The 12,325-nt window shown below is 41.4% G+C and overlaps 2 protein-coding genes across 8 annotated transcripts in view; both read left to right on the plus strand.

Moving 5' to 3' along the window:
* stim1a (stromal interaction molecule 1a) overlaps nt 1–6,035 on the plus strand; it is a 29,324-nt gene extending 23,289 nt beyond the window's left edge. The window contains exons 11-14 of one of the 6 annotated variants that reach the window (XM_031297373.2): nt 1,017–1,246; nt 2,176–2,256; nt 2,856–3,267; nt 3,716–4,226. In XM_031297373.2, coding sequence (XP_031153233.1) covers nt 1,017–1,246; nt 2,176–2,256; nt 2,856–3,267; nt 3,716–4,226 — 1,234 coding nt within the window. The other 5 variants (XM_031297372.2, XM_031297374.2, XM_036001205.1 and 2 more) reach the window with 5 other exon arrangements.
* Nucleotides 6,036–6,703: 668 nt separating this feature from the next.
* LOC116048329 (protein sel-1 homolog 3) overlaps nt 6,704–12,325 on the plus strand; it is a 7,999-nt gene continuing 2,377 nt past the window's right edge. For both annotated transcript variants that reach the window (XR_004104612.2, XM_031297371.2), the window contains exons 1-16: nt 6,704–6,866; nt 6,966–7,431; nt 7,704–7,830; nt 7,932–8,053; nt 8,150–8,265; nt 8,361–8,422; nt 8,528–8,660; nt 8,743–8,878; nt 8,998–9,135; nt 10,100–10,305; nt 10,394–10,573; nt 11,193–11,312; nt 11,500–11,640; nt 11,776–11,838; nt 11,981–12,154; nt 12,245–12,325. The exon at nt 12,245–12,325 is cut by the window's right edge and continues 47 nt beyond it. Coding sequence is in view for 1 of the 2 variants with exons in the window: in XM_031297371.2 (XP_031153231.1) it covers nt 6,813–6,866; nt 6,966–7,431; nt 7,704–7,830; nt 7,932–8,053; nt 8,150–8,265; nt 8,361–8,422; nt 8,528–8,660; nt 8,743–8,878; nt 8,998–9,135; nt 10,100–10,305; nt 10,394–10,573; nt 11,193–11,312; nt 11,500–11,640; nt 11,776–11,838; nt 11,981–12,154; nt 12,245–12,325 (2,319 nt within the window). In the remaining variant the exon portion in view is untranslated. The remainder of the gene's footprint in view (nt 6,867–6,965; nt 7,432–7,703; nt 7,831–7,931; nt 8,054–8,149; nt 8,266–8,360; nt 8,423–8,527; nt 8,661–8,742; nt 8,879–8,997; nt 9,136–10,099; nt 10,306–10,393; nt 10,574–11,192; nt 11,313–11,499; nt 11,641–11,775; nt 11,839–11,980; nt 12,155–12,244) is intronic.

Raw genomic sequence — 12,325 nt, forward strand, 5'->3', positions numbered from 1 at the left:
TGGAAGGTGTGTTGTTGTTGCCACAGCCAGAAGACACATTTTGTTTTCAAAACACAGCTATCTAAACTATTTAAAAATGGCGGGTTTGTTCAGGACACCCCCCTCTGTCGCTTTCACGTCACCTTTTGGTATCGGCTCAGCTCGCTTGGAACCTCGACTGAGGTAGTACTAAAAAACTTTTTTTTTGTAATGGAAAACCAAAAAAGGCGAGTAGAGTCGAGGCAAGTCGAGCAGGTACCATGTAGTGGAAAAGCGCCATTATTTAATTTGGGATATTGGGCCCTATCCTGCACCTGGCGCAGCACAAAGCCCAACGCAAGTGTCTTTGCTAGTTTAAGACCAACGCAGTTGTCAGTTTCCCGTCCAGCGCCCACGTCGTTTAAACATCAAATGCACCTGTGCCCATCTGTGTGCCCAATGGCGTGCTGGTCTTACAGGGAGGTGTGTTCAGGTGCATTCTGGGCGTGCTGGTCTTACAGGGAGGTGTGTTCAGGTGCATTCTGGGTGTATTGCTATCTTGATGCAGAGGGAAGTAATCACACCATTGACCAACAAAAACCTGGTCTATAGTCAATAACGCAGCATTTAATTGTTATTTTAACAGAGCATTAGTAAAATGCTCCTAGGCTCGTGCACAGCGCGTGTACACTATGCTTGTTACACACACAGGGACGCACAGCAGCACACACATGCAGAAGATTACAAATAAAAATATTACGGTGCAAATCCTCCATCATAACAGCAATGCTCCAAGGTCCAAACACATGTTAAAGGGAATGGGAGATGATCTCTGATTGGTTGATTGTATGTTACGCCCAAAACACACCTCTGATTAATGAAGACACTAAGTACAAAAGTGGATTTGGACACGCCCTACACACACCTGCGCCAGGCGCTTCACGCCATGTGCGTAGATCGTTAAAATAGGGCCAATTATGTCTCTTGATAAAGTGATATTAAGTTACTTCACCTCTGGACTTATTTCTCCTCTCCTTCTTTCTCTTCATCTTTCATAGACAAGGCCTGGGTGAGGTGACGGCTGCTCTGCGGGAGAGGCTTCATCGTTGGCAGCAGATAGAGATCCTCACAGGTTTTACCATCGTTAATAACCCAGGCCTTCCTTCTCTCACCTCATCCCTCAACCTTGATCCCAGCTTCATGGGTGGCAGAGCTACACCTCAGCACTTCATCATGTCTGAGGACATGGACGACTTGGATGAGGATTTCGTGCCTGGAACTCTGCAATGTAAGAGTTCATCCGAGTCTCTTGGCCATTCTGTGGGGATTAGCAAACAAACCCCTAAACACTCCAAGGCACTGCTGGGAAAATCCAAAAATCAGCCCACATGAGAATTTGGACCTTTTATGTTATAATTACCTGAATTTGTCCATATGGCCTCCCTGGTGATGGAGGTAGTGAGGGTCACACCTGTCTATGATTTGAATGAGTGTTGTTTTACATTTGTATAATGTGTGTCATGTAAATTCACATACTTGTCTTGTTCTTTCACACACAGTTCCAGTTGAATGCCTTTGTTGATTGTTCTCATTTTTGATAAAAGACTCAGTAGATAATGGAGACTGAACTGAATCCTGTGCCTTTCCTCTGGAAATTGAAATGTCAAGAAAAATATACCTCTTCATGAGAGCAAGTTTTTGTGCTGATCTGTTTGTAGTGGTCGTGTCCTTATATATGCTAAAGACCTTGTAAATCGAATTTGGGTCAAAAAGCTGCAACCAAAGGAAGCATATTGAATGCAGTTATTGCCCAATTTAAATTCTTATCTAGGTTGAATATTAGCCAAAAAACACACACAAGCTGCCCATCATTTTTACAAAATCCTTATGAACAAAAACTATTATTTTCATTGCAAAAATGTTGGGTAAACATCTTTATCTCATCAAGAAAAACAACATTCTGCTGATCATAGTGCTGTCTAGCCATGTTGTTATGTGCTCTATATTTGACTTAATATTATGGCAAAACTTGATACACATTAGGTTTGGGTTTGACTAACTGCAGGCGAAACTTGTTCTGCAGAATCCTATTCCGACCACAATAGTGAGTAAGTCTTTTATTCAACATTAATTGCACTCCGTATCTCACCCCCCTCTCTCCCTCCACCACCTTTCTGGCATTTGGCTTCCACTGCTGTGTCACTGGGCTAACTACAGATGGCACCCGACTGCTGGAACGGCGAGCCAGCGACCTGTGGTCCGTCAGTTCAGACTCTCAGCACATGTGGAAATATCCTGGTTGGCCATTTATTCATGCCCCAGTTCAGTCCTCAGTTTGACATCCCTATCCCTTCCCTTGACTCAAAGCCATAGAGCTGTAATCTGTTTTAATTGGGACAGTACGCTGCAGATGGACACAGCTGAAAGAGAACCTACTCATGCTGCGTTGATCTGCTCCCACCTTAGTTGCTTGCTTGCCACATTTACCCCCTCCTCTAAATCTTGTCCCCAACCCCCCTGCTTTCTTCCCATAGTGATTTGTCACATACTTTGTATTGTAAATGGGCACAACCTCTCATAAATGGGCTAATATTTTGTCTTTTATTCATTTAAACGATGTATCTAAGTTGCTAACACCATCACTGTGTTCTCCTTTTGTTTGATTTAATATTTTTCTTTGAGGAGGAGAGAGAAAACCGTGGTGTTGGGATGTCATAATGGTAAATCAGTGAATGGGGTTTATCTTGGAGATGTAATCATTTTCCAACTTTTAAGTCAAGAAAAATGTATCCTTGCACCTGAGTATCTTTCCACTAATCTCCCAGTCAGTCTCCCCTTGTTCGTCAGACTTTATTTCACAAGTGGTTGTTGATAATGCTGCTGTTTTATGCCCACAGCTCCCAGTATGATGTCCCTGCGCCAACGCCACATTGACCCCCAGCTGGCCATGGGCTCCCAGAGGTTGGTAGAGAGTTGCCTGTTGGCGGAGCAGCAGGGAGAGGGAACCCTATATCCTTCCAGGTCTAGGGCTACTTTCAGACAGTCGCGCAGCCAGTCGTTTGGCCAGCTCGATTGTCTCCCTCTGCCTCCTCTTTCCTCGGCTGTGTCTCACCCCTCCATCATCTGTACCTCCAACCTAAACCCTCATTCCCAGTCCTCCTCTTCCTCCTGCTTAGCCAGCTCCATGGGCGGCATTGTAGCTCCTCATTCCTCCCATATATATCATGCTTCTTTTCAGCCCATGGACCCCATTCCTGATTTCACCTCAGATGTATCCAAAGCACACCCCTCGTGCAGCGACATCTTCGGGTACCCGTCTCTTTCCAATTCTCCACACACATCGCATGTGCGTGGGTGTGTTTTTTACCACCTGCTGTCATTTCATCTTTTAATCAATGCATCATAGCGTGGGTATCTTCATCTGTCCATCTTTTTTCCTTCTTTAAGTCTTTACTTTTATTTTGTCATGCTTTCTTCCAGTTTGATATTTCTTTTATTTAGCTTTCTCGTCATTGCATCTGATGAGGCATTACAAAATCTATGCATTTACTCTTTTTCAACCTCTCAGTGTTCCTGTTCTTAGTCTGCCCAACTAACAAGTGTGGAGTCCCAGTGTCCAGGCTGTGCCCAGCGTGTATCCATGGCTTTGCAGGCATAGTGTAGATAAACCCCCAGCATGCAAGGTTTCAACCTTAAACTTTGGTTATTTTTTATTTATTTTTTTTCCCTCTAACTTGTGTTTTTTCCCCCCCAACAGGGACCTAAATCGCTCTGACTCCGACTCCTCCCTGTCCCTCTCCCAAGTTGGTGATCGGCTATCTGCCTACAGCTCCAAAGGCCACCTAATCAAGCCCACCTCTCTCATGCACGGCATATCTGGACGTGGAGATGACACGGTCTCTCTGCATGCTCACACCCCCAACGGAGGGAACCGCATTCATGAGGTCAGTCCTGCAGAGCCTGTCCCTGACAGCCCCATACTAATGAAGAAGGTGTACGGCGTAGAGCAGTCTCCCAGCCTGGGAGAGATCAACAGTCTGTCAGAGTCGTCCCACTCCTTCAGCCCCAACTCCACCGAACCTGACACGCCGTCGCCTACAGGAGGGCAACCCGGGGCAGTGGGGGCAAAGGGCAACAGCCGCATCCCACAGCTGTCTTCCAAGAAGAGCCCGCTGGAGGAGGACAGTGGCTCTACGGGAGAAGACACAGATTCCACTGCCAGCCGCAAGAAACACACCTTCAAGATCTTCAAGAAACAGAAGAAATAAGGGCTACATGAACTCCAGGCTAGCAAAGCTGTTTGACTGTATTCCTCTGGTCTGTTTTTGGAAAAAAAGTTTCAATGTTTTGTGGGTTCATTAATGGTCAAATGATGGCACAATTTGTTGCCGTTGTATCTTTTTGTAGGTACGTCACCTACTCTAAGAAACTGTGGGAGCAACCAGCTGTGGAGTTGTATCTGCTTATTGGGTTGGTATGTTAAATATGTGGGGAACGGGTAGGTTTGTATATTGGATTGTAAAGTATTATTTATTCAGCAGGAATTTGTGCCAGTCTCAAAGGCAAATGTGTTTCCCAGTTGGTTTTTCTTTCTTGTTCTACAATCTCTAACATTTAGCATGTCTTCACTTTTGTTTGTCTGATACTCGAATGCTCTTAGTGTTTGCTTGGTTCTTGTTAAAACTTCTTAGACAACACTTGATGTTTCTTTTATTACTACCTAACCACCTAGCAAAGTGAATGCGCACTCACTGAGTACTTTGTTTTTTATTGATGGTTACATGTTTTTCTGTCTTTTGTTTTCTTCTTCTTGGCAGAGCAAATGACACATTCAGAAGATCCTCAAACAGAGGAGTAGTACTAGAAAGCTCGGAGTTCCGTTTAGTATTAGCCACTCAAATTTCACTTTTGTCTGTAAAAAATGTGTTAAGTGCCATTGAGCACAGCAATAGTACTTGGTGTGGTTTTAAAAGAATATAGATTTAAAATGCTTGATAATATTTTGCAACCTTGGATCTCATCCAAAAGAGACTTGAACAAGCGGTAAATCTCTCTATAATAAGTTACAAAAGGACCATCAAATTGCAGCATTAGACCTTTTGCTTTGTTCTTAGTGTTTAGTCGTTGGGTGCGTGAGAGAGTGAGAGAGAAGTGCTTTGCTCAACAGTCCAGCTTTTAAACGATGCCAAAACGTTTAACCACGTATTAATATTTGGATTAACACGTATCCTCACTGGAGGAGGAAGTGATTAATCATTTTTACTCAACCAATAAAATGAAGTAAACTTTTATTTTTTAAGATTGTCCTCTTGAAATATAAATGGGAACGAACATTTCCCACTAAATGTTAATTTAATGAACAGGGAACGAGTAACCAGTATTTGCTCCGGCTGTTTTATGTTTGTTTTAGTGACTATTTAAGGTGGACAACGAGAACTTCACAGCAGTTTGTCAGTGTGAGATGGGTGCTGGTAAGGGCTATTTACAAGGCAAACATCATTCGCTCTGTGTAAAATAGAAATGTTCAAGTTGTAACCACTTTGTAATCCACCTTTTATGGAAGATTTATCTCAAGTTATGGAGGCAGAAGACCAATCACGCTTCAAGTGCCAAATCACTATTTCTGTCAGAGGCCTTTGTATTTGTAGTGTGTTTGGCCTTGTAAGCTCCTTTTACACAGAACACAAAACTACATACTGTACAGTGTGTGATGTGTATCCTGAGTTTAAACGCTGAATGTCCAAGGGTATTGTTTCTGTAGCAGTATCATCAGTCCAGTATGTTTACACTTGCTACAGATAATTACTATTCTCCGATTACCACATCAAAGAACGTTGTGCCAGTTTTAATATCAGCGGCTTCACATGAGCACAAAACTATGCATCAGTAGTTGTAGGTGATTGCTAAAGTAGTAAGGACGCCAGTACACTTAGGGTGTTCCTGACCAATGAGCAACCAAAAAGTGCTGCAAAAGACACAGTCGGCCTCCCCCAGCCTCGTAATGTAACAGGTGGTTTGGATGTAAAAGACATGTTTGAATATTTTATTTTAGAAACCAGCTTTAAAAAAAAACAAAACATTTCTTACTGGTACTTTTTTAAAGTGTCATTTGTATCTTTTTTGCACGACAGAGCTGTAAATGGATTACGCCATCTGTATGTATGTGTGCGTCTGTCTGCTCCCAGTATAATGCATTGTAATGTTGATGCATGTCAACTGCTGTAACAAAACCTATATTGGGTTTATAGAGTGGATCAGCTTAAGCTCTGTACTCCCCATCCCAACTTTTCCATCTCTTTGTTTTGAGCTAATATTTCTAAACACAGTATATTTGTACAGAGAAAATGATAATTTTGCATCTTCTGTGACGGTCTAAACTTTTATGGCACAACTGCATGATAGCAATAAACTTTTCTGAATGAAGAAAGAGCTGATTTGTCATAGACATTACACCACATGCTGCACAACACTTCAGATTCTCTTCTCATCTGTAGAATTAAACAAATGTGTCTTCTCTTAAATATAATTTCTCAAAGATAGCAGTGTACTTAACAAGTTTGCCCCAAATCATATCATTTTAATTCACATCTAATGCCGATTCAGCATAATAGGTGAGTAATATTAGTTAACCTTTGGGTGTATGTTTAGTATAGGAATGAAACCCAGTCCACAAAGCTCCACCCTAACTGCACTGTGTATATAGCAATCAGGGTGGGACTATGTGCTGTTAAATATTTGCCTATGTTTCAACATAAGTGAGGTGAAGCAGGATGAGGTCCGGATCTTGAGGTTTCTTGTTTCTTCGCAGCTCGATAATCTTTAATGGAGAGATTAATGAAAGCACTTTATAAGCCATGGATTTCCATACATTGTACAGATGTCTCTGTGTGTTTGGGCTCAGTATGCAGGTAGGAGCAGGTTCTCCTTCATGATTTGTAATACACTTGTCCTTTGTGCTTTTAACAGATTTCAATAGCAACTATGTGCATATATTTTGCTCCATATAGATTATTTGGGGTTTAGACAAGGTAACACTCCTGAATCCTCCAGAGGAGCCTCTGCCTGACCATCTTTTGGAAATACTTTACTCTTGTGATGAACCTGCTACAGTACAACTGGACTGTATCGTATCTTTTGAAACTGGCATCACTTCCACACTCCTGCTGAAACAGTGGACCTGTGTCCCTGGTAACCCTAAAATAATGACTCTGGAGCTGATCCTGCCGGATTGGTTGGTGTATCAAGCTGATGGGATTATTTCAGATTCCCCATGGGTGCTGAGTTGCCTCCTCCTAGCGACAGTCAGATACAGTAGATTTGAGAGGCCTGTCGCTGCACAGGATATGGCAACTTTGCAGCCTAAACCTTTTTTAAGTCGACCTGTAAAACAGCATCAACTGTGCATTACCTGGAGTACACAAATGCTGCAATTAACTCAACAGTTTTCAAAGAAACAATGTCCTTTGGAGCAAGGTAAGGTTTTCTGAAGTGAGCTTTAACCTGCAATAAACTGCACATGTGGACAAAGGCACCTTAAGGGGAGCTTTGAAAAATCTCAAATTTCTTGTCAACATTTAAGAATCAGAGAACATCACACTCAGAAAAAACCTACACAGATGAATGATTTTAGGATGTGTCAAAACGTAATGTCATACTGTACTTGCCTGGAAAAGGATGATGTTTTATTATGTGATTAAAACAAATTGTAGTCTCAAAAAAATCTCAACCAAAACACTTCAATTCAGAAACGGTGCATTTGCTGTCTTCAATCTATGCTTCAACTGGAGAAAGCTTTGGTATCACAAAGACACTGGACCCTTATAACAACGAGGTTCTGGAGTATTCGCGTGTTAAAGTCATCTCCTTTCCATGGTAAGACAACAAAAGTCACACCACATATAACCTAGCTTTCTATTCTGGTAATGACGATTTTATTTCAGGATAGTTAACCGATGGCTTTGTATTTTTGCCAGGTGTATGTTCTCCATCTGGATATTTGTGACCAGACACTGCCAGGACAACCTGTGTGGTTTGTTTTACCATATAGACCCCCATAATAACTATATCACACCAACTCTGTTAATCAAAAAATCAGGTATGGTTAAGAAATGAATCTCATCTTTCAGGTATTCCCAATATGCACACAGTGTCATTATCTGAACTAACGTGAGCCATTGTTTGATATGTATAGGGCAGCTACACGTCCAGATGGATGGCGAGTCTGGGGAATCCTCTGCATTGGTTTCCCCATTCAAGGTGCCTTTAAGTGAGTGGTGCCAAATCAGTGTGATGTTGCAGGGTAGAATGGTGAGTTGTCTCTTGTTCGCAGAAGATGCCCTCACAGTATGTAAATAATGGTAATAATGAAAAATACAGTGGCCATTGTCGTGTGTGCGTCTCAGGTGACTGTCTCCATGGTGTGCATGAATAAGGAGCAGAGAAGCCATCATTCAATCGAACATATGTAAGTCTATATCTGATGTAACAGTGATTAAAATATCAGAAATCAGAAATAAAAATGCACTTCAAGTATTCTGCCTATCTGTTGTCAACATGTTGTGTCTTACAGGATGGGGCATAATGTGAAGCTGGATGACACAGAGGGATACTTTGTGATTGGTGGAGGGAAATTCATACGAGGTGTGGAAGGTTATTTTGGGCCATTGGTTTACTACCGCAACAGGATATCACCTCACAGCATGGTAATATACTGCATCTGCCCACAGTTATTGTCTATGGCGATCATTCATTTCATTTGAGTCTGATATTTTTCCTCCTCTCCAGCCTGAAGTTGTAATTCCAGATGTTATCAGGAACGTGAACCTGACTGGATGGCTGCAGACCTGTCAAGAATTTCATCTCGAGATGAATGTAAAAATCCGTGGCTATTTTCTCAAGGCCCAACAGGAGACAGAGTCTGGTAGTAGGCTTATATATCCACCAGATGGTGCTAATGTTACTGTACCTGAAATATTCTCAAGAGCCCTCTGCAGAGCTACTGAAAGTGCAAAGAAGCTGTCTACTGTGCTATTTTTTCAGAGATCTGCTTCAATGCTTTCCATGAGTGGATGGAAAAGGACAGACTACCATCAAAGCCACAGTGTGAGCTGTGGGAGGTGACTGTCCCTCATAGAAGACAAGCTGCAAAACTGGCCAAGTTATTGGCTTTCAAACATGGTAAGAGATAGACTGCACTGGTACAAAATATCCAGAGATGGAGGCAACAAACTCGAGTACAAAGGTAGTTGTTAACATTACTCTGCGGATTAAGCTTTTTAGTAATCATTTAACACTGAGAAACATTACATTACATGTCATTTAGCTGACGCTTTTATCCAAAGCGACTTACAATTAAGTGCTTTCAACTGTGAAGGTTCAAACTCCAGACAACAAGTAGTAAGTGCAAATACATTAGCTTTAAATAAGCAAAACTACAAAGAGAAAGTGAACCATCTTTTACAATGAATACTTCAACTTTGACAATTAAGTATGTTTCACTGGTATTATTTGTTTACTCTAGTAGGATTTCAAATAGAAGGCTTAATATAGTTTGCACTTTGTATTTTCTTAACACCTAATTAACTGCTACCGCTACCGACCACAGGAGACATAAGCTCTTGGGCTTTGTTGTGTTTTATCCTTTTGACAAATACTATACAAAGATATGATGCTTCCTGGTGAGGCTGTGCATATATTAGTATTTTATATATGTCTTTTTTTATATTGTCAATAAAACATTCAATTCTATTTAAGGTTGGAAAAATCTCCCTGCACAGTCTGACAGTGTTAATGCATGGACAGTATATTATAAGCTTGTTGCAGCTCTAAATTGAAGCCATTTGATGTTTACTCTGAATTAAATAGTCAAACACATTCCATCAATTGGAAATATTGTAGATGTGTTGTGCATCATTTCCCCGAAATCACACATTTGGCATATTTGGAAACTTTGGGATCTCCTTTAAAATGTAAAATAACATCTGTGGGTTTGAACAAAGTTTGGCTGCACAGCATGAGTTTGTAACGACTGACCGATTTGCTTGTTACTGGGCTGAGTAAACATTATATTCTACTTATCATTCACTGATTATATCAATGCATTATCTAACATAAAACACTGAAATCAATTCATGACTTGCAGGAGAAAGAAGAGCTAGGTTGCCAGCTGTGGGCAGAGCGCTGTACTCCTTATCACTTAATAAGCTGAGCAGAGCAAGCAGCGCTGGTGTGGTCAGCAGAATATTGCCACTGCTGCTCCAAGCTGGCTGCTTGGCTGATAACCGAGCTCTACACATGTCCTCGGTGCTCTACAGCGTTGGCCTGGGAGTCAAGGAACAGCCCAATAAGGTGTGTGCTACTGGGTCAGATAAAGTAGAAATATGCCTGTGGTGTACTTTTTCTTTTATATTCTCCAATGCCCTTGTGTTTGGGACAGGCTTGGCTCCTGGCCCTGCTGGCAGCCCAAAAGGATGATCGATTAGCACTTCTGCACCTTGGGCACCTGCACCACCAGGGTCTCCATGGCCTCCCCACAGACCCAGACCTGGCCTATGCATATTATGCAAACATTGCTAAACAGACAACTTTAGATCGTCACAATCCCACACCAGAGCAGGTAATATATGTGTTTGTAACCGGATGCATTGGTGTCCTTGGTTCGCATATCTTGTTTTTTTTCCGCATATATATATATATATATATATATATATATATTATACAGTTCTACCAGAGCCATATCTTTCTCTACCACTCTGAGTTCATCATTTTTTATCTATGTTTATGTGATTCAATGTTAACTTTTTCTTGCCTAATATGCATCATAAGTAATGGCAATAATGGCAGTAATTAACATAAACATATTTGTAAAAAAAAATCTAACAACATATCAGAGAATAGTATTTGTACAATAATGCAGCGGCTGGGAGGACAAGCTGTGGGCTTATTACAGCATATGAGCTGATATGTGATATTGTAATACATTTTCTGCTCTCCTTATTGTGGCTATAGTTTTCAGATTTCCATCATCAATACCTTTGTCACTGCTTTCCATACCAAGACAGATAACAGCATGATACATTTGGTGATATTACAGTGCTCAAAAGTGGCTCATGTTTTATTGGTTTATTCAAAGCACAGAACTGCATTTCTGGACTTCTAAGGAAGTAGGAATACAAAAGAAAAGACAATCCATTGACTTTTACATGTGTTTTCTCTCTTTCCTTTCTTTTTTTTAGACTTTTGTTGAGGCTGTTTACTTAAACAATGATGAGATGTTGAATCTCCAGACCAGTGAACATCATCATATCTTCCAATGGCTGAAACTGCAGGCACGCAGAGGAGCAGCTGAAGCCGAGGTACCCTGTTCTATCACAAGCACAGAAAGTCAGATAAGACAATGTGTGATAAAAAGTATGTCAGGTTTGTCAAGTATGTACGTTTGTTTCTCAAAGCACACATTTCAGAGTAAAAGAAAATGGCCACGGACACTTAAACAAGGTAAGGATGTCTAATTTTTGTAATAATTCAGCAACTTTTTTGCAGCAAGCGGTTGCCCGCATGCTGTACTGGGGTCAGCAGGGAGTGTCTCCAGACATCCAGAAGGCTGCGAGACACTACGAAAGGGGAGCTGTCCAGTGGGAGGAATCGGTGTCAATGTATGACTATGGAATAGTCCTACTGCAGGTGAGAACTACACCTGCTGTACAATGAGAAACATGAGACCATTTATATCGTAAGCTACTGAACGACTACTCCTTTCTTAGGTCGCTTCAATAAGTATTAGCTTTTATTATCACATTTGAATGTGTTTCTCTGTAGGGGCATGGTGTTGAAAAGGACATCCCAAAAGCTCTCACTTTTCTGAAGAAAGCAATGGACAAGGTTTTGTATGATTTAATGTGAATTACTTACTTCATTACTCATTTTTATCAATACTGTAACATTAGGATTCCACTTACTGTCGCAAAAAGCCTTTATTGCAAGAAGCAATATAGGGAGTGTTAACTTTAATTCTGTCCCACAGGAATTTGTTCCTGCAATCAATGCCCTGGCCTGGTATTATGAGCACTTTGAGCAGGACTACGAGCAGGCAGTGCAGCTGTGGGAGAAGGCTGATCTCCTTGAGTGTCCAGAAGCTGCTTTCAATCTCGGTGTCATGTACTCACAGGGTCTGTATCCAGGAAAAGCTGCTGACCAGGTTAGCTCAAGTATGAATGCTTTCTTTGATCATCTGCTAGTATGCTTGCAGTTCTTATATTGAAAGGTAAATAATGTGTCTTTCCGACAGTTTATGGCCTATCAGTACTACCTGAAGTCTGCAGAGAGAGGGCACATCAGGGGAGCAATTCACCTCGCTAGCATCTGGACC

The sequence above is a fragment of the Sander lucioperca genome, chromosome 5, assembly GCF_008315115.2.
Source record: "Sander lucioperca isolate FBNREF2018 chromosome 5, SLUC_FBN_1.2, whole genome shotgun sequence".
In the NCBI taxonomy this organism is placed as follows: domain Eukaryota; kingdom Metazoa; phylum Chordata; class Actinopteri; order Perciformes; family Percidae; genus Sander; species Sander lucioperca.